Here is a 22215-nt window from a genome sequence, read left to right on the forward strand (position 1 = left end):
TTTTGAAAAACTGTACCCTGTAGAACGTCTTGCTCGGGGCCGCTTGGTCCTTGGCCCCAAAGAGATCAATTAACTTTGGATCACAGTGATTCACAGGGTCCATGTCTACCTGGCCTGGTTTTTCAACACATCTCACATCTCCCCCCCTTAGTCAGACGGGCCGCTCTGACAGGCAGCACTTTTCTCTGTAACCTCCCCTGACAGGGTGAGAACATATCCATCAAACAGAGGCTACCGCGACTGACAAGCTTGGTGCGAGACAACCTGTCAGCCTTGGCTCTGTTCCTCTCTGCACACTTTTAACCTCATTTTTATCTCTCTGCCTGTGTTTTTTTTACAATCCCTTTTCACTGTCTTTCACCCCAAATGACTCTCCTTTTTTATTCTGCAGGATCAATATCTCTGTTGCTCTCAAATGTACACATTCCAAGTTGCTTTTCTTTTCAAACAAACTCTGTCCACATCAGCCAGCTGTAAGCGTGCTTTTTCACGTGTAGGACGACTTCTCTTAAGACTGACGTGCTGTTTCTGAAATCTCTTGAAGCTTGAATTCCAGGTTTTTTTCCTCTCTGTGCACCCACCTCTTGCCTTTTTCTTCTCATGAACCCGTGTGTCATATTCTTGTCTCCACAGATGTACAATGCCCGGACTTACAAGTGGATGAGTGGAAGTTTCCTCAGACAGCAAGGCAAAACATAACAGGTGAAAAGAATATGAGAACAGACATATTTCCTTTGAGTTGTATGTATGTGGGTGCTGATGAGCGTTGCTTCTTGTCAGGTTTTAATCTGGTAAGGCGATTCGCACTCCTCAAGAGTTCAGATGTCAAGAAGATCCGCAACCCTCGTGGACCAGTCATCCTCCGCCTGGGTAAAGCAGCACTCCTACGCCCAACGGAGTAAGTTTACAGTTCTTGTAGCTGCTTTTTTTCCTAGCACCCACAGAGAAAACACACTGTGCACATACACATCATGTACAGCCACAGGAGGTACAGATGCATACCAGGAAGTGAAACAAAGTGAATTTTTCTGATGGATATTTCAGCCCCCTGTAGGCCTGTGCGGACAGGAGCTGGCTTTTTCATGCCATGTCTGAACAAAGAGAAAAACAGTCGGAACGCCCTACAGCCTGTCAGCCTCTGAACTCTCTCTCAGCATGTCAGTGCTGCCCAACAGCTGCAAACACATGGTGAACCATGCACCAAGGGTCAACCCTTGATTGCATTTCCATAAGCACAACTTCATTCCCCTCGCAGCTGACATGCGCTCGTAAAAGCTCATAACTGCCTTTTGGTTTTCTGGTTTTGACCACATCTACTTATTTCATGTAATTTTCATGGGCCGTTAAAGGCTTAACTGCTTGAGCATAAACTGTAAAAGTGATGCCACATTGTCTTGAAATTCTGTGTCTTTCCCTTGTTTTAGGGGTCAAAAATACCCTGCTGTCACTAAACTCCAACAATGCAGCATCCTTATTGAATTTTAACGGCAAAACATATTTAAAGATAACAGAAACGTGATGAAATTAGTTCTGAATGCAAAGTTCTTACCCACATTGTGTCTTAAAATAACATTAGATGAAAATCAAAGCAAAAATTAAATCAATCAAGTGCATCTAAATGTAAAGTATTGAATGTTATTGTAATGTATCACATCTAATGATACTGTGTGGCATCTTATGTACTGTAACACATTGCAAAAGTGTCTGTCATCTTATTTCCCATTTGCTGTTCTGTATCTTAATATACTGTCTAACACTGTATCCATCCCATTAAGGCTGGGCAATTAATCAAAATTTAGATTAAATCACAATATGTCCTTGCAGTTTTCAAATTGCAGGGGCTGCAATATTTCTTTAAATTCCCGTAAAATACATTTTTTTCAGGCAGAGAAAGTGTTTGCATGATTTTTTTTACACATTATGCAAACATCCAGGTGTCAACTTTCTCAAGAACAATTTGGAAGACATAAAATCGTCATTCCCTTCAGTACAACAATTCTTATCAAATTTGCAATGAGTCAAAATTATTTTAATGAGATATTTAATATAGACTGATTTATTGCTTGTTTGTTAGGAGATACATAAATTAAAAAGGAATTTAATCGTGCCTAAATAGTGCTTGCAATATTTTGGATAAAAATCGCAATTAGATATTTTTTCCATATTGTTTAGCCCTCAATCCCATTGTGTTAAATATAGGGATGCACAAATTTAAATGGTTGAATTCATTAATCAAATTGGCCGGGACGAGATTTACAAGTCAGATACACTTATAACATGTATTTTTTTATAAACACGAGCATGAAATCCCAGTCTATTATGCTCTTTAAAACTGTAATGAACCTCCCACCACTAGGGGCTGCTGTAGCTTCAGTTATTGTTCGCTGTCTTCCTGTCTGAGCTCTTCACTGGATGTAAATATGAGAAGCTCAGCAGATAGTGTTTTTAGAACCAGTGCTGTTCGACAGCACCATAACCCTAGGACTTAGGGTGGGCTCCAGGGTATACCCTACTACCTTGCCCTAACCCTAACAACTTAGTGGCTTACATAATGCGGCGTTATTACATAATGTGACGCTACTAGGACTGATGTACTGTGTTGTGGGGAGGACATAACGTGACAGGCCACAATGTTTTTTTTTCTTTTTGTTTTTTTTTTTTTTTTCTTTTTGTATTACGGAAGCCTTCATTCTTAGACGTCTTCTTTGTTTTATTTTCCAGCCAGGGTTAAACCTGAAAGTAATTTTAGATCGTTAAGTCACTCCTTAATTGAAAAAAACCAACACAAAGAATGTAGAAGTATAAAACTCAGTAACCCAGTATTTTAAAAGAAAATACTATCATTTCATAAAGAAATGACACAGGCCTCAACCTCCTCAGTCAAAGAATAAAGTTTGTATTAAATTGAAAAAAGAAAAGCAAACAAAAAAAAGCTCAACAATAATGAAAAAAGCAACTTAAAACAAACATAAACAAGATCAGTCCGAAAACTCAAAAATACCTTTTCAGGCTCTAATTTTTTTCATCCCATCAAGTTCAGTTCTTTAAATCCCCCTCTACTTCTGTTCAGTCCAAAACTGCAAAAAAAAGCATTTCAAGTTCAAGCAGTTGGTACATGCAAGTCATGCAGTTCATGCAACAAAGAAGAAAGAAAAACAAAACAAAGCGTTACTGAGGTCAGTTGAATCAAACAGGTCAGCTGTTAAGTCAGTCAGCTGCAGCGTCTCCACAGCACTCTGCACCTTTATGATTTGTTCTGTAGCAGTAACTTCAGATTGGAGAACGAATGGTTTGAGTAGAGGTGAGTTTCTTCTTCCCTGAGGGCCTAAACTACCCTGACTAAAGCGAACCTTCCTCGAGATGCAGTTACTCACCACCAGCATCCACACACTCCAACACAGACCGGTGCTCTCTATCTGTCGAGCGTGACTCAATGCTCGTCAGGGTCTCTGCTCAAAATGCAAAATGCACTTCCAAATTTGCTCTTAGTTGCAGACTCCTCCCACTAATTAGCAATTGACAGAGCCAATGTGTGGCTTGTTAACATATGAAACCATGACTCGGATAAAACAAGTTAGAAATTAAAGATTCGATAGGTTCTTAAAAAGCATGAAGAAGGTCTTAAAAAGATCTTGTGTTGCATGGTGTTGTCTCACATCACATTGTGCAGCAGTGATCATCAACTGGAGGCCCGGGGGCCAGATTAGGCCCCCCACAGCTTCCCATGCAGCTCCCAGAAGATTATTGAAATCAGAAAATGTGAGTAAAATTTGTCATAGTATTTGCAATGTATTTTCATTTTCGAATCCCTAAAGGAACCCCCAAATTAATTGAGATTTTAAAAAAAGTTCTGGATTTGCTAGAAGAGTTTTGCAAAAATCAGTAAATAAGATGCATGATAAACACTCATCAGTCCATTCTTGATGAGAACTGCCGGTTACCATGTGAACCTACCATTTTCCCTGCCTAGAAATCATAAACAAAAGACCTGTTCACAGCATGCGTTTTTCACCAATCAGGATTGACATTTTTAGCTCAAACCTAGTGATGCACTACATTACAGCACTAGAAATACACTATATTGCCAAAAGTATTCACTCACCTGCCTTAGCTCACATAGGAACTTAAGTGAGCCACGGCAGGTGAGTGAATTCTTAATTCCTTTCTTAATTCATAGGGTTTAATATGACGTCGGTCCACCCTTTGCAGCTATAACAGCTTCAACTCTTCTGGGAAGGCTTTCCACAAGGTTTAGGAGTGTGTTTATGGGAATTTTTCACCATTCCTCCAGAAGCGCATTTGTGAGGTCACACACTGATGTTGGACGAGAAGGCCTGGCCCTCAGTCTCCACTCTAATTCATCCCAAAGGTGTTCTATCGGGTTGAGGTCAGGACTCTGTGGAGGCCAGTCAAGTTCATCCACACCAAACTCTCTCATCCATGTCTTTATGGACCTTGCTTTGTGCACTGGTGCACAGTCATGTTGGAACAGGAAGGGGCCATCCCCAAACTGTTCCCACAAAGTTGGGAGCATTGAATTGTCCAAAATCTCTTGGTATGCTGAAGCATTCAGAGTTCCTTTCACTGGAACTAAGGGGCCAAGCCCAGGTCCTGAAAACAATCCCACACCATAATCTCCCTCCACCAAACTTTACACTTGGCACAATGCAGTCAGACAAGTACCGTTGTCCTGGCAACCGCCAAACCCAGACTGGTCACTCCAGAGAATGCATCTCCACTGCTCTAGAGTCCAGTGGTGGCGCGCTTTACACCACTGCATCTGACGCTTTGCATTGCGCTTGGTGATATATGGCTTGGATGCAGCTGCTCGGCCGTGGAAATCCATTCCATGAAGCTCTCTGCACACTGTTCTTGAGCTGATCTGAAGGCCACATGAAGTTTGGGGATCTGTAGCGTTTGACTCTGCAGAAAGTTGGCGGCCTCAGCACCCGCTGACCTCACTCCGTCACTTTATGTGGCCTACCACTTCATGGCTGAGTTGCTATCATTCCCAATCGCTTCCACTTTGTTATAATACCACTGACAGTTGACTGTGGAGTATTTAGGAGCGAGGAAATTTCACCGCTGGACTTGCTGCACAGGTGGCATCCTATCACAGTACCACACTGGGATTCACTGAGCTCCTGACAGCGACCCATTCTTTCACAAATGTTTGTAGAAACAGTCTGCATGCCTAGTTGCTTGATTTTACACATTTTTAGATGGTTGAGTGAATACTGTTGGCAATATAGTGTATCTCAATCGCCCCTTTAGGGACTGAATTAACTGCAAATTCCAAAGGAAATCAAAACATCTCAATAGAGCTTATTTGCTTAAGTAACAGTCTGGCCCCCATAATGCCTGCCCTTGTGCAAATGTAGTTGGTGATCCCGGTTGTACAGCGCGTATCTCATCGAGACATTTAGACAGGGCTTAGGTAGCTGACATGATGCAGTTGCTTGTAAAACTAAAATGTGTGACTTTAACTGCAGCAGATGAAAGCAGAGCCTGTTTTCAACAAGAGATCTGAAGCTTTAAACTCCAGCAGAGCCTGGACTCCTTTCACAGCACACTGTTTATTCTGACATGCTGTAATTATGCTTTTCATGCTGTTATTATCCTGTTGATGCCTTTACTTTGTGTTGAGGATTCACCTTTGAACCAACCATAAGGCCGTTTTCCAGCTCATCAACTAGGTCAGCCTGGACTTCTTTATCACCAGGTCCAGCTTTGTGAACTCTGCTTGCTCGAAGGCTCCGATAAATGTGTCTACAAAACATCCTTTTACATCCTAGACATTTTGCTCTAAAAGCGTCACATAGATTGTTCGTCACTGGCTTAGAGAAAGGTTGTCCTTATGAAAAAACAAGCACGAAGACCAAAAAACTGTCACTTCTTAGGAAATCAGCATGTTTGGAGTTAGAGAGGAAATCCAGGATGTTTTTGTTTTGCCTCTAACCATACAGAGAGCGGATGGGAGCACACTTCTTTGTCTTGTTTTTGCTGCAGCTGTTTTGGGATTTTGTTCTGCTGCTACATTTATTGAGATTTCCGTACCGTTGAGAGCGTTGCTGTCGGTTTTATCAGTAAAGAACGCTGCCTTAGTGACTTCTCTCTAACTGAGACGGACTGTAATCAATGTTAGCACATCAGCCTGCTGCCTCCTTAAGCTGCAGCTCTCTATGAGTGGAACTGTCATGTTACACTTTATGACTAAACACAAATGTGTGCCTTTTTACATATTCCTTTTCTCATTTCTCTCTTTGCCTCACTTAATGCTTCTCCAAGGACTTTTTTAAAGGTTATTAAACAGACTGAAATTTATACTAATGGCTCTTTATAGCCGACAAAAGCAAACAAGACTACCAGGAAGAAGATTTATCTGCTCTACATTGTTCTTTTTAAAGCCCTAAACCACTGCTGGGAGATAGGAGTCAGACAGAGTTCTTAGCAGCATGCCAAAGAAAGATTCTGGCCATGTTTACATGAACACTATCCACTAAAAACAGAATAGTTTCAGTCTTGCCTTTTCCAAAACAGTTCTGTATTCAACAACATGCACACAGATCTGCAAAAATGTTAAAACCTTGAAGTATACGCGCTTGGTCTGTAGTTGAGGGTGTGCCTTTGCAAAGAAACACCTTGTGCATGTGCATAATCTTTCTTCTGTAGAGCAGGTAGGTAAGAAAAAATTAGATACTTTATTTAGATATATATATTAGATATTATATTTTATATTTCAAGAAAACTTAGGCGTGATCATTGCACTGTGAAGAAATTTGAGGCTGATTTAGAGCATGGATGGGTTTATGCAGATAAAAGCATAATGAGGAAGGTTTCTGCCAGACAAATTCATCGGGTTAAGAGAGCAGCTGCTAAAATGTCATTACAAAGAAGCAAACAAGTATTTGAAGCTGCTGGTGCCTCTGGAGTCCCACCAACCTCAAGGTGTAGGATCCTCCAGAGGCTTGCAGTCATGCATAAACCTACTATTCAGCCACTCCTAACCAATGCTCACAAGCAGAAACGGTTGCAGTGGGCCCAGAAATACATGAAGACTCATTTTCAAGCAGTCTTGTCTACTGATGAGTGCCGTGCAACCCTGGATGGTCCAGATGGAGGAGTAGTGGATGGTTGGTGGATGGCCACCATGTCCCAACAAGGCTGCGATGCCAGCAAGGAGGGGGCGGAGTCATGTTTCAGGCTGGAATCGTAGGGAGACAACTGGTAGGCCCTTTTAGGGTTCCTGAAGGTGTGAAACTGACTGAGTTTCTGAGAGACTGCTTTCTTCCATGGTACAAAAAGAAGAACCGTGCTTTCCATAGCAAAATAATCTTCATGAACCATCTCCTGCTGCAAGGAATCCCTCTGTGTCATTGGCTGCTATGGGCATAAAAGGAGAGAAACTCATGGTGTGGCCCCCATCCTCCCCTGACCTCAACCCTATTGAGAACCTTTGGAGAATCCTCAAGCTAAAGATCTATGAGGGTGGGAGACAGTTCACATCAAAAAAGCAGCTCTGGGAGGATATTCTGACATCTTACAAAGAAATTCAAGCAGAAACTCCGAAAGCTCAAGAGTTTGATGGATACAAGAATTGTGAAGGTGATATCAAAGAAGGGCTCCTGTGTTAACATGTAACTTGGCCTGTTACTTGGCCCTTCCTGCACATGTACAGAACAAAGAAATGAGGAATACCACCTTTAAGTACAGGGGGTGCCAAAATCAAGACAGACAGAAAGTTTCTAGCAGGAGCTTTAATGCTCAGGATGGGAAATGATAATCCCTGTATTTTCTGAAATTTTTACTTTGTTTTTACTTTTGCTAACAAGAATAGCATTGTATGGATGGGTTTTAGGGATTTATAAAAGCAAAAGCGAACAGAGGCAGGAAACAGATGGACAGTGTTATGTAGTGAGGAAACACGAGGGTTAAAGGTTTAAATCAAGGCGATCAGCGACTGCATCAGAACAAACCCCTCCGGCTTGTTCTTCCTTTTTTTTTCTCACTCACAGTCTGAGTGTGTCTGTCTAGCATTTCTGCATGTGTGCGCTAATTTGTGTGTTTGTCTGCTTAAATCTGTCTCTGCTTGAACTGTGTTTGCAGCTTGTTGCACTTCATTTCCATTACTCTCCCTCTATAGTGTATTTCTCTGTCCGTTCGATACGCGGCTCCATCCGCCACAGGCGCCGCTGTCACTCAGAAGGCTTTTTTAATTCATGGCTGCTGAGGTTGAGTGAAGTGTGAGACGTGTGTACATTAATTGGAAAGCGGAGGTTTGCTTTGTATCAGAGGCTAATCCATTCAGCTAATCCAAGCTAACAGAGCTGAGTGACAGGCAGATGAAGCTGCTTGTCTCTCGCAGCGCTGAGCTGTACGACGATAGTGAAACGGGCCCCACTCACAGCAGGAGACATGCATTTCAATTTCAGCAGAATGTGATTTTATTGCTTTGGGCCTTTAGAATATAAAAACAGGAAGTATTTGTGTGACATGAGGCCAAGATTACAAGTGTTTATGACAGGATTTTAATGCAAAAAATGACTGAACAAGCATAATTATTATTTTTGTTGCTCTCCTTAACAAGCAAGCATTGCAACTTGAGATAAAGTTCCACACAAAAGTCCAAGAAGGTTATAAGAAATGAAAGGTGAGGACATCTGAGAGCTTCCAAAGTTTCTGTGGACAAAGACCATGAAGGATCAAACGTGTAGGAGGTAAATAGAAGAAAAGATGAATAGAAGAGTCAAGAAAGAAAAAGGAGAAGTACAGGCGAGGATATGAGACAGCGGTTGCAAAGATATTCCATTTCACCTCTGCAGAAGGGGGATGATTACTTGTCTGACTAACACTGAATTCACGTCACAGAATGTCCAGACTCAGTGCATTAGCCTTAAAGTGACCAATTTTGTACCATTAATAATAATGACAATCTCAGTAATGTTGGCTGAGCGCATGCTTTTCTGCCTACATCCTCTGAGCTGCTACGAACACTAAGTTCAGCAGATCGGCTGAATTTGTGCAGATTGGAGCACAAGAGCAGTGATAAATGTTAGTCCCCTGAACGAAGGGCATTAATTAATGTTTGATGTGGATGTTGGTTGCTACTAAAATGTTGATCTGTCACAAAAGAAAAAAAAACATGGTCTCAGAAGGATTAATTTATTTAATTTAGTAATCCTCCGACTCGTCCTCAGTCTTGGGTAGACATTATAAGGCACTATCCAATGTCTGACAGCCATCAGACACTGGACATAAAAGTCAGAGAAAAATATTCATGGTGCACCGAGGATGAATCCTGAAGTCTTTTGTAATTTCCTCACTCCTTGTCCATTACCACCACGAAACTGGCTTAATGTTTTTAATTAAGACGCCTGTAGAGGTGGCATGATTGAAGTAATATTCCCTCAGGAAAAACTGCAATGATGCAATTAGAAAAATGACACTTTAAACGTCAGTATCACCGGACTACTACAGGGGATGTCATTGAACATTTTACATGACAACTATGAAAATAATTTAATTGTAATTTTCAGCCCGTAGATATTTAAGGGTGCTTTCACATTAGGCCCAAATGCGATTTCTCCCCTTCCCCCTCCCCCTTCTCCCCTGGTTTGCTTTCACACTAGCAACATCAAACCGTGCCTGGGAGCACTTGCATATTTACTTGGTCTGAAACAGCAGGTGGCGGTATGCACGTAGCTGGTTTACAACCCCGCAAGGAGGAGAAAGAAGAAGATGCTACCATGGCAACCACTGGGATCATGACCTGAGCGAAGACTGCTTTTGTTTTGACCCGGCAAAAAGTCCATCCTGCAGCCATGGATGATTTAAATCACTTTTTAAGATGCCAGCAACTTTGCTCTTCGTATCTGCACATCTACTACAGCTCAGAGGATTAACTGGGCTCGCTCTGTGCAGATGCAGCGGTTTTTGAGGTGACAGGAGACTTTTATTGCCTTTGCACCTCCTCTCGCAGACTCCACCTTGTGTTCATCTGTAAGGTGAGTCACAACAGACCATTTATTGACTGGATTCTGATAATTTCCACTTTTTATTGAGGAAAAATGTGAATAAATTGCCGCGCTGTTGACAGAAGTTTAGTTTTTACGACGATGTCATAAAGCTGATACGATGCTCTGTCCCGTATCCGAGCACGGTTGCATTCACATCTCATCCTAACCGTGCCAGAGTCCACTTGAAGCACGCCCGAGACCACCTCCCCAAGTGCGCCCGGGCGCGGTTCATTTGCATTTACACTACCCAAACGCACCGGACTTTGGGCTCAAGTGCACTCGGATCTGGGACTGGGCCCCTAAGGGTGTGAAAGCACCCTAAATGTTGTTTTTGTTGGATGTTTCTATAGCAACTAATTATAAAGTTAGTTGAATGCAGATTTATGGTATAGCACTTGCAAATTAACAAGACGAGGTAAAAACCTATTATATGGCTGACTGCATCTATCTGGGATGTCTAGTAATGCCTGACTGAAATGTGTGTTCTGGCAGAGTGATTTTGTCATGATTGTTATTTGTGGTAAGCGTTTACTTAAATGTAAAAAGCTACATGTTTTTCTCTGTCTCTGTCTGTCTCTTTCTGTGTGTGTGATGAAGCCCTGAGCAGCGTCACCTCCCCTCCTGCTTTTCTTCTATCACATTTGATTGGCTAAACACAAACAAAGACAGACACACACACATCGACTCAGCTGCAGTGTTGGGCAACTTACTGAAAAACAGTAACTACAGTTACTAGTTACTGCTTGCAAAAAGTAACTGAGTTAGTAACTGAGTTACTGCTTTGTTGAAGTAACTAGTTACTTCAAAAGTAACTCAGGCGTTACTCTTTTGCTTCAATCCTCATTATTGTACACATCACATTAATTTGTGTTATTGTGGCAGCATAAGAGGAAATAACTAATGTCATGTAACATTGTAGCCATTATCATTCTGTTGGAATGAACTCAGCAGAAACTTTTCTCAACTTCTGACTGTTAAAGCTTTTTACACTGTTTAAGGTATTGTTACTCAACCAAAGAGCCAAAGTGGTGAAGAACCTTTGCAAGAGCCACAATCTAAGTGGTGGAAAGTGGAGAAAAATGGTCAAAAAGCAGCAAAAAAAAAGAGTGGAAAGTGAATAAAATGGGCAAAAAGCAGCATAGTTGCAGGAAGAGGCATTTAATGGCAAAATGCAGCTTAAAGGGGCAAAAGTGGCAGAAATAGGGAAAAAAAAATTGCAAATTGCACAAAGCAGGACAAAAGAGGGAAAAACTGGTGAAAAGGGCAAAACGGGATAAAATTGACAAAAATTAGTGGAAAGAGGCAAGAAAAAGTGGCAAAATGGACTGAAAGTAGCAAAAATTGTTTGAAAGTGGCAAAAAAGTGGCAAAATTGCAAAAAGGGCACTGGAATTATACAGAAAAATAAATGTTGACAGTTAAGTTTGACAATTAAAGCTTACTGTGTGGGAAAGAAACTGATTAATGTGACTTGCATGGCTAATTTCTGAGGTCAAAGTTTCCCTTTTTGAAGGTTTTCTGGGGCATAATATTCAAATTAAGACATAAAAGAGCCACAAATCATCATAAAAGAGCCACATGTGGCTCCAGAGCCACGGTAAGTGTATCACTGGTTTAAGAAGTCTAAAATAGCTTTACTTTATTGACAGAGTTTGTGTGTTTCTGCTGAGGCTATTCTCTGTCACAGGGTGCAGATGTGCTTACAGTCCTGTCACGTCATCCACCGAACCGGATATGTAGTTACCATGAAAAGTTACAGAGTCACTGTAACGCATTACCCCCAACATTGCTCAACTGCAGTTAGAGAGCGGTGTGGAGAAAATATCGTCCCTTTATTCTGTGCTTCTCTCTGTAAAAGACAAGCTGTCGGTGTGGCTCTCTACTCTGGTTTTAACAAGATTTGTGGTCTTGTTCGGAGTCAACTGCAGCAGTCCTACAGCGACATCCAAACTAACAGCTAACGGCAGACAGTACTGGACACGCCCACTGCCGTGATTGGAAAGCCATGCCAAAACAGCTCTACAAGGGAGTAAAGCAAGAACATTTTTCTGTCACAGAAAGCTTTCAGTGTTGCTCTCTGTGCTTGTTTGGATTTAGACACGTCCAGTTCAGACAAAGCGCTGCCGCGGCTCAGTCCCAGCTAATGACTCCACTAACAGGCCTGCTAGAGTCATTAGACCCCCACAACCACGACTGGACAAGACAAACATGTCAGAATTTTTCTTGCATCCTTGTCTCGTTTTACACCCTGACAACAACATGCATTTTTACGGCTATCTGTTTGCTCGTTTGGGAAAGGGCAGAACCTTTGTAATAAAACTTGGAGGGTGATTGGATGAACGTTCTGTGTCACATCTTTACGGGCCAATAAGGGCAACAAAACATATCATAGCCACTATGAGCAGTAAACTCCATAGAGAGCTGCATAATTCAAACTGTGGTGACTATAGACATGTCAGTACACAACTTGGTTTTGAGAAGAAAACAACTCAATGCTGTTTTTTGTTCTTCTTTTAAAACTGACGCTATAGCAGCATCCAGGCTAATGTCTTCCGCCATAATTGCACCGGCTGCGCCTTGATGCTGATTGGTCCTGTAACTTTCTAACCGGGCCCTGACTGTTCAGATGGGAACTTTGCCAGATGGAATCGCCAGTGAGAAACACGGAAACGGGCGAATCCATCTGCTTTAAACGTTACTGACATGGTGCAGTCATGAAAGACCAAAGAAATAGTGAAGACTGACCCGGCCTTTACCCACTCTCTTTTCATCCCACATTCCCGCACGGATGCTCAGACTGCTGTTAGTATTAACCAGTCCCTTTTATGTGTATCCATATATATTCATAACTCAAGGGTGTTCCAGCTGGAAACACATTGTGGTTAATTGATCTACTAATCAGGCACATGCCTAGTTGTAGTGTAGAAGCTAAGCTGTAGACAAGTCATAGGTTGACCTGAAGTCATTTTATCCCGTATTGGATCCTGTTGAAGGCCCCAAAAAAGCTTGTGGCATTGGTGACCATGTTGATACGGATCCACACATCCTGTTCTAGACATTATTCACCAAGAAGGTCATAAGAGCAGTTTTTCGGATAAACATTATTCAAGTAAATACTTGGAAAGCTTTCTAGAACAGGACTGGGATAACAACCCAGATTCAATAAAACACCTGCAGGGTTTGCCTCCAGACATGGCAAAAATATCCATCATACACAAGGAGGTACGTATAAGATTTTGGTGGTCAAAGGTAGGTCAAGTCAGTTCCATTTTCATAGATTTTATATTTCCTCACATTACTCTCACACTCTTTGGGAGACGGTTGTAAACTGCATGTATGGATTGGTAAGGGCATACAACTTTAGAGTTATAAATCTTGTTAACAATCAAGGTATGTGTTGTTCTACATGTGCAAAGTTTTTCTGACTTTGCTTTTATTGATATTCTTATTTTGAAAGTTAAAAAATAGCCATGAGGAAAAAATGCAAAGTGTACCAACATTTGGCCACTATAGCTTGTAAAAGTATGTTTTCTTCTGTGTACGAGCTCAGAGCTGTTTAAAATTCCTTTCAGTCAGGTATGTATAATTCATCCAGGGATAGAAACTCTCCACTGAAGGCAATTGATTCGAGCACAGTTAGAACCCAGTCTAAGAGTTGCTATACACCTCTCCAGGTGATATTCCCATCTAAAACCGCAGATCTACTTTTTCAACATTGGATTTCCTCTATGCCTCTTCCTCTGTGCCTCTCTGGCTCACTCTGACTTTCTTCTCCTTCTCTTTTTTTAAACAAGAGAGGCAGAAGTAACTTTTCTCTGAGTTGGTAGAGGCTAGATCTGAATCAGCCTGGCCCACAGTGAGTCATTCATCTCCTCATTGCACATTTGTACGTGTGTATTGGGGGATGGGGGATATATTGGGTTTTCACAACTCAGACTAAGAGGTCAAGGTGCTTTCAAGTAAAAAGTCAGTAGGTTGAGTGGTTTGGTGCCCTGCAGCTCATGACTCTAATAGACAACAAAACAACTTCACTCTTGTTTCTCTCTTTTCTCCCACTTTCTATCTGGCTGGCTGTCTTGCACATACAGTACCTACAGTCATGGCTGAAAGTATTGGCACCCCTGGAATTTTTCCAGAAATACACCATTTCTCCCAGATTACAAATGTTTTTGGTATACATGTTTTTATTGCTTTTATATGCATTGGAACAACACAAAAAGAAGAAGGAAAAAGCCAAAATTGACGTAATTTTACACAAAACTCCAAAAATGGGCCGGACAAAATTATTGGCACCCTTAACTTAATATTTGGTTGCACAACCTTGGGAAAAAATAACTGAAACCAATCACTTCCTATAAGCATTAACAAGCTTCTTACACCACTCAACTGGAATTTTGGACCACTCTTTTTTTGCAAACTGCTCCAGGTCTCTCAGATTTGAAGGGTGCTTCTTGCAACAGCAGTTTTGAGATCTCTTCATTGGTCTTCGGTGGGATTTAGATCTGGACTCATTGCTGGCCACTTCAGAACTCTCCAGCTTTGTCTCCAACCATTTCTTGGTGTTTTTTGAGGTATGTTTGGGGGTCTTTGTCCTGCTGGAACACCCATGACCTCTGACGCAGACCCAGCTTTCTGACACTAGGCCCTACATTGAGGCCCAAAATTTTTTGATGATTTTTCATGATTCCTTGCACACAGTCAAGGCACCCAGTGCCAGAGGCAACAAAACAACCCCAAAACATCCTTGAACCTCCACCATGTTTGACTGTAGGTACTGTGTTCTTTTCTTTGTAGGCCTCATTCTGTTTTCTGTCAACAGTAGAATGACGTGCTTTTCCAAAGAGCTCTACCTTAGTCTCATCTGTTCACAAAATGTTCTCCCAGAAGGATTGAGGCTTACTCAGGTACATTTTTGCAAACTCCAGTCCGGCTTTTTTATGTCTCTTTGTCAGCAGTGGGGTTCTCCTCGGTCTCCTGCCATAGCATTTCATCTCATTCAGATGACCACGTATGGTCCGAGCTGACACTTTTGCACCCTGAGTCTGCAGGACAGCCTGAATATGTGTGCAAATTGACTAAGGATGTTTATCCACCATTCCAACTATCCTGTGTTGTATTCTTTTGTCATTTTTTCTTTTCTGTCCACGTCCAGGGAGATTAGCCACAGTGCCAAGGTTATAAACTTCTTGATTATTTCACGCACAGTGGACAAAGGAATTTCTAGATCTCTGGAAATAGTCTTGTAACCTTGAGATTGTTCATATTTTTCTACAATTTTGCTTCTTAAGTCCTCAGACAATCCTGGGCTCTTCTTTCTCTTCTCCATGCTTGGTGTGACACACACAGGCACACAACACAAAGGTTGAGTCAACTTTTAGACATTCTAACTGGCTTCAGGTGTGATTTCTAGATTGCCAGCACCTGTTACTGCCACAGGTGAGTTTAAATGAGCATCACATGCTTGAAATAAAGTGATTTACCCACAGTTTAAAAAGGGTGCTAATAATATTGTTTAGCCCATTTTTTGAGTTTTGTGTAAAATTAAGTAAATTTTTGCTTTTTTTCTTCTGTTTTTGTGTTTTTCCAATGCACATAAAGGAAATAAAAATGTATGTACCTAAAACATTTGAAATTGCAACAATTTCTGGGAGAAATGGTGTATTTTCTGGAAACATTCCAGGGGTGCCAATACTTTCGTCCGTGACTGTATAACAAGTGTTCACCGCCGTGGATGTTTTACCCTTTTATTGATTTTATAAGTCAGTCATAGTCATATGGTCTAATGTCAGAGTTAAAGTAGATCTCTACAAATTAAATTTAAATATGTAATGCAAAGTGGCAGTCAAGAAGCATCCCCACAGCATGATGCTGCCACCACCGTGATTCAGAGTTTGGTGGACACCAAACATAGTATCTTGTCTGATGGCCGAAACACACAATTTTGTTCTCATCAGACCAAAGAACTTTGTTATACTAGACCATGGAGTCTCCCACATTAACTCTTGTCAGTGAGTTTTCTTCAACAGTTTGACTGGTGAAGAACTCAGGCAACAGTTGTTGTATGCAGAGTCTCTCCCATCTCAGCTGCTGAAGCTTGTAACTCCTTCAGAGTAGGCATAGGTGTCTTGGCAGCCTCTCTCACTAGTCTCCTTCTTGCTCAGTCACTCAGTTTGTGAGGACAGCCTGATTCAGGCAGATTTGTCATATTCCTTCCATATCTTGATGATGGATTTAGCTGAACTTTAGAGGATGTTCAGTGCCTTGTTCATTTTTTTTCAAATTTTTTCTACAAACATTTGTGAAAGAATGGGTTGCTCTCAGGAGCTCAGTGATTTCCAGTGTGGTACTGTGATAGGATGCCACCTGTGCAACAAGTCCAGTCATGAAATTTCCTCACTCCTAAATATTCCACAGTCAACTGTCAGTGGTGTTATAACAGATAGAGCAACTGAGATACAGCAACTCAGCCACGGAGTGGTAGGCCACGTAAATGACAGAGTGGGGTCAGCGGATGCTGAGGCTACCAACTTTCTGCAGATTTAATCGCTACAGATCCCCAAACTTCATGTGGCCTTCAGATTAGCTCAAGAACAGTGCGTAGAGAGCTTCGTGGAATGGGTTTCCATGGCCGAGCAGCTGCATCCAAGCCATACATCACCAAGTGCAATGCAAAGCATTAGATGCAGTGGTGTGAAGCACACTGCCACTGGACTCTAGAGCAGCGGAGACACGTTCTCTGGAGAGACGAATCGTGCTTCTCCATCTAGCAATCTGATAGATGAGTCTGGGTTTGGGGGTTCCCAGGATTAACCACGTTTTGGAAAGCTGAGTTCAATTTCACTAGCCACACCTGGACCTGATTACTGCCAGACCTGTTAAATCAAGAAATCACTTTAATAGAACCTTTCTGACAAAGTGAGGCAGGCTAAAAGATCTAAAAAAGCAACACATCATGCCAAGATCTAAAGAAATTCAAGAACAGATGATAAACAAAGTCACTGATATCTATAAGTGTGGTTTGGCCATTTCTATGGCTTTTGACCCCTGGCGAACCATGGTGAGAGCCATTATCCACAAATAGAGAACATTTGGAAAAAATGTGAACCTTCCTAGGAGCGGCCAGCCTAACAAAATGACTCCAAGGGTGCATCAGTGACTCATCCAAAGGGTTTCAAAAGAACCAGAACAACATTTAAACACCCATAGGCCTCACTTGACCCAGCTAAGGTCAGTGTTCCTGATTCAACAATAAGAAAGAGACTGGAAAAAAATGGCAAAACAATGGTAGGGTTCCAAGGCCAAAACCCCTACTGACAAAAAGGAACACAACGGCTTGTCTCACATTTGCCAGAAAAACATCTTGATGATCCCCAAAATTTTTGGGAAAACAATCTGTGGACTGATGAGACTAAAGTTGAACTTTTTGGAAGGACTCAGAATTAGATTATTTTCCTAACTCGTTCAGCCCTACTCTGAATAGCTTACGAAAAATCTGATTAAGATGTTTTGGCATAACCTTAAACAGGCTTTTCATACTCAGAAACTCTCCAGTGGGGCTGATTTAAAACAATTCTGCAAAGAGAAGAGGGCCAAAATTCCTCCACAGAGATATGAAAGACTCATTGCCAGGTATCGCAAGCTTGCATGCAGATGTTGTCGCTAAGGTTGGCACAACCAGCTGTGGGGTTTAGGGGTGATTCCTTTTTCACATTTATCAATCCCTAGTCATTCAGTAATGCTCATTTCATGAACCACATTCTGTCTTAAGATACATTGGTTTCTGCATCAGGTCGATAAATTTGGGCTTTAGTGTGCACACCATTTAAATGTTCCAACTTGTTGCAACTCTGCAGTAATATAAACATGGTACAGTCAAATATATATAGATATATTCCTTTGTTCTTCATCTGCATTGAAGTGGTTTACCTAGGTTTAAAAGTTTGACAGTTTTTATATTTCCTGATTTTGAGAGGTTGTGCAGCACCCTTGTCACCCCTACTTCCTGTGCCCATTAATTCTTGTGCATTTGACTGTTATCCACAGAAGTTTTTTGGTCCCTCAGTTCTCTATTGTTTCTTAGTATCTCTATGGCTTTCTGTGTCCCTCCAGGTCTCTAACTCCGTTTCTTCCTCACCTTTTCTTCCACTCATCCTCTCTTTGTTTTGACGTCCTGTAGTTGGCTGTTTTCCCTTGGATCTTCTCTCAGTCATAAATCACTGTCACCCCACTTCTCAGAGTGGGAAACCAGCTGCCAGCATCAACAATTCTGCGTGTGTGTTTGTGTGTGTGCGGTGAAAGAGAGAGAGGAGAAATGGGGCGAGAGAGAATATTTCAAAGTGTTCACCATCTCAGTGAGCATGCATTTCACTGGGCTTGTTTGTGAACCCTTCATCTCTCAATACATCTACACCACACCATGCACTGAAAAGTGTGTGTTTTTTTGTGCTTAGATGCCCTTGACCAAAAACTGAGGGATGAGGCCTGGCGGACTGTATCAGCTATGAAAATTAATGCCAGGGGTTATACACAGCGGGCTTTGCATTGTGCTGCCGGCTGCACTCCACAATTCTGAGAGGCAAGCTAGGGGGGAAACATTTAGAAATAGACAAAAGAATCAACATAAAAACAAACAAGGTTGCTTTGTTGCTAGTCAAAATTAAAGAAACTTAATTTACCTCTACTTTTCTGAAGTTTAAATCAATCAAATTTGATTTAAATGCTTTGTAGCTTTCTGGCATGAGCCAATTAGAAGGCTTAAATGTAAAATTTGTCCCTGCAGCTAACATTTATACAATAACTTAAAAATAAAAAGTGGCTAAAGACAATAAACTCTTGGTAATAGTGATGCACAGACTGTGAAAATCAGGGCCGGCCTTACCTCATAGCTTTATTCATAGTAATGCTGGTATAATCCCTAGCCCTTCTTTAGAGTCTACTTCTCAGTTAGATGCAAATATATTGCCATGGTCTACCCCAAAGTCTACTTTTGGTTGGATGTTGCATGTTTTTTGTCTACAAAGATGTTTTCCTCTTACCCAGGTAGTTTTCACAGCTTAACTCCCAATGGACCATGATTTTGTTGATCTCCATGGGCCCCCAATTTGGCTGGGTCCCAGAAACCTCCCCCTTCGTCACCATTAATGGGCGACCTTGTCTGCACATGACTATTCTAGAATGTACATGGCTGTGTTCAACCACCTTCAGGTACAGTGGGGGTCCCCGGTCTCTTACACCTTTATTTTGGGGGTCCCAGGATGAAAAGGTTGAGAATCACTGGGCTAGAGTGTAGTGTAGAAGGCTTTGCATCATGTTAGAAATAGCATATTATTCCACCGGGTTGGGACGTCCTGCTGCAGTCTCATCTGCGTTAGTCCCCACTGCACCTGCACAGCCGGCAATGGGAGGATTAAAACTTCCACTATTTTTTAGCTAATTGAAGCCATATTTAAGAATGCTGCATGCTGCAAATTTGGCTGATCCAGACAGCCAGCTGGAGGGTGTGTGCGCTGTGCAGCAGAGCCGCTGTCTGGCGTCACTGTTGTCATGGTTTAGCATTTTCTTTCAGAACAGCATGCCTTCAGATTTGTCTGTCTCCCATATTCGACATACCTGAACAACTGTCATCTCAAGGCCACCATTGGTCAATGCCAATGTTCCACCAATGGATTGGTGCATCACTATTTGGTAACATAAGCTGCAAATACTACTACATCAGGGGTGTCCAAACTTGTTCCACTAAGAGCCACATACAGAAAAATATAAGAATGTTGGGGCTGCATTGATATAATTCACCTTTCAGGTAATAGAGTAAGTAAACCAATCCAGTGGTGGTTAAGATAGGCTTATGTTTGGATATGCTTAAATAGAAAGTTAATGACTGACAAGCATGATTATTTTAAGGGTATTTGGTAGGCCTCTAAGATTTCAGGGGGTCCCTGGTTGGGGCTACCACGGGCTCTGACCCTGGTCAGGATGAGAACAACGCTCTGTGCAGAGAGGGAAGCTGCTGACGGTTCATCTTGCAAAGCAAAATACTTTGGAAATCAGACCTTAACACAGAACAGATGTGGAGCAAAGTAGTGCCACTGGTGCTGCTGTAATCCGCCAAGCTAATATAATTCAGATACCATTATGATGTTGGCTAACAATATGTTCCCCATTTACAGTGTCTTCTCAAATTAGTCACGAAAAACACCAATAAATTCTTCTTGTTAAGATGTTTGTTTGAATCAACTAGTTTAGCACCACCTTGTGTTGAAACTACAGACAATAAAGCTAACTTGGGCCATATTTCATTTTAGTTTAGAGTTTGCTGTGGGCCAGTCAGAAGTGGACGGCGGTCTGCATTTATCCCCTGAGCCATAGTTTGAACACCCCTGTTCAACATGTTTTCTGACACTAAATCAATAGGCTAATACAAGTTACTTGGACTTTTTCATAGCTTGTTTGATCACGTTATATGAAAACTCCATTCAAGTTTTTACCGTGCATGGTAAGGTAAAATGAATCAGTAGTGTTAGGTGGGTAGAATTTGGCAGTTAGCACAATTTGGCCAAAAAATGACTTGTGCAATTATACTATGAGGCTGACGCAATACAAAGCCCGGCAAACACATGGAGCCACTTAGAGACACTGGTGGCCGGGACTACTCTCCAAGCACAGCAGGGATGTTACACATATGATGAACTGACGCAAGAGGGAAACTACACAGAGATTTAATACTCTGAGTTATTGGACACAGGTGTGACAAACTAGACACAGGTGGAACTGATGAGGGCAGATTAAAAGTGGGGAAGCACCGGCAGAAAGTCAAACCAGACATGGAAATCTTGAGGCAAGAACTACGATATAAAACTGGACACAAAGAACAAATAAACTCAGGAATTGTTTGGACAAAATACCCAAAGGGAATGATAAACAAGGAAAGAAAAGACAAATTAAAACAGGAATTTAAAGTCTGAACAGTGATAAATGGAACACAAAATCAAAAGCAACTCAGGGTGTTGGAGGCTTTGAGTTTTTGGGTCGTTCTGATGAAGTCTACTTCTTTTAACAGTGTTCAGTAAATCTGATCATTTCTGGCATTAAGACATGATTATTGCTTTTTAGCATCTCTATAGTCAGTTTCCCAGTTAACGTCCGGTTTATACTTCTTTGTTGCATCAGTGCCAAAGCTACATCATACTGGCCTACTCTGTACGACACAGTTGTGCACTGGTGTGTCCACATCACTCTGCAGTACTCACTGAAACACTGCCTGGCAGTAGGGGTGTGCATGATTGGCTGACTAAACGGTTCCAATCCTTTGTTGGGTGGAAGAGATGTAACGATACACTCAACCCAAGATTTGATTCCAGTCTATAGAATCTATTTTCTTAAGTTTCTTTAACAGTTGTTATTTTCCAGATTTCAACTTTTAGTTCTGATCCAAAAACCCCCAAACCTGCACAGTTTTTATACATATTGCCTTGAAAAACATTACTGAGGATACCTCTTTTTGAAGCATCTAAACAATAAAAAAATGTCATTTCACACAATTCCTAAATAGGATGAATTAAGCAAAGATAGAACATAATTCATTTTAATTCCCATTGAATAACAATAGTGCAGCTGATGTTCCTGGCTTGGAATTGACATGTTTTCTAAAAGTATACTATCCTATATGAGATTCTCATGCAGAAGCTGTTTTCAATATTGTCATGAATGTATCTACCCATGTAGGGGGTTTCTAGCTATGCACTCTCTCTGGAAAGTCAAAGCATGCTGCTTTACTAACCCAGAGAGCATCTTTTGAGCAGAGCCTTCTCTGCAAAGTAAAACTGTTGATCCATTTTGCCATAAAATGGTTACATGACAAGAGTGTTCCTGGCTGATGTAGGTTGTAGTATAGAATGATTTATTGCTTGAATCAGTTGAAAAATTCACAAAATGAGAAACCTAACAATAATCACATAAAGTAAAATACGAACAGTAAAGATTGTAAACATTACTCAGAAACATCCAGTCCAGGCCAGGGACAAACAATGTATACTACTGTGTAGATTCAGAAGGCTTAAGTAACTTACACCAACACTTTCTTCTTCTTTTGTCCTTTAATGGTAGTCAGATTTCAGATTTTACTACAGCCACCACCAATAGGTAGTGTCACATTACAATGAAGCTCATGTAAAATAATGGAAAATATACAGTGTAGGGCTGGG

General features: G+C 41.4%; 1 protein-coding gene across 4 annotated transcripts in view; it reads left to right on the forward strand.

Moving 5' to 3' along the window:
* The window catches only part of col16a1 (collagen, type XVI, alpha 1), a 169189-nt gene that overhangs the window by 36746 nt on the left and 110228 nt on the right, over window positions 1-22215 (forward strand). For all 4 annotated transcript variants that reach the window (XM_041808222.1, XM_041808224.1, XM_041808225.1 and 1 more), the window contains exons 3-4: window positions 634-702; window positions 781-898. In XM_041808222.1, coding sequence (XP_041664156.1) covers window positions 634-702; window positions 781-898 — 187 coding nt within the window. The remainder of the gene's footprint in view (window positions 1-633; window positions 703-780; window positions 899-22215) is intronic.

Source organism: Cheilinus undulatus, linkage group 16, assembly GCF_018320785.1.
Source record: "Cheilinus undulatus linkage group 16, ASM1832078v1, whole genome shotgun sequence".
In the NCBI taxonomy this organism is placed as follows: domain Eukaryota; kingdom Metazoa; phylum Chordata; class Actinopteri; order Labriformes; family Labridae; genus Cheilinus; species Cheilinus undulatus.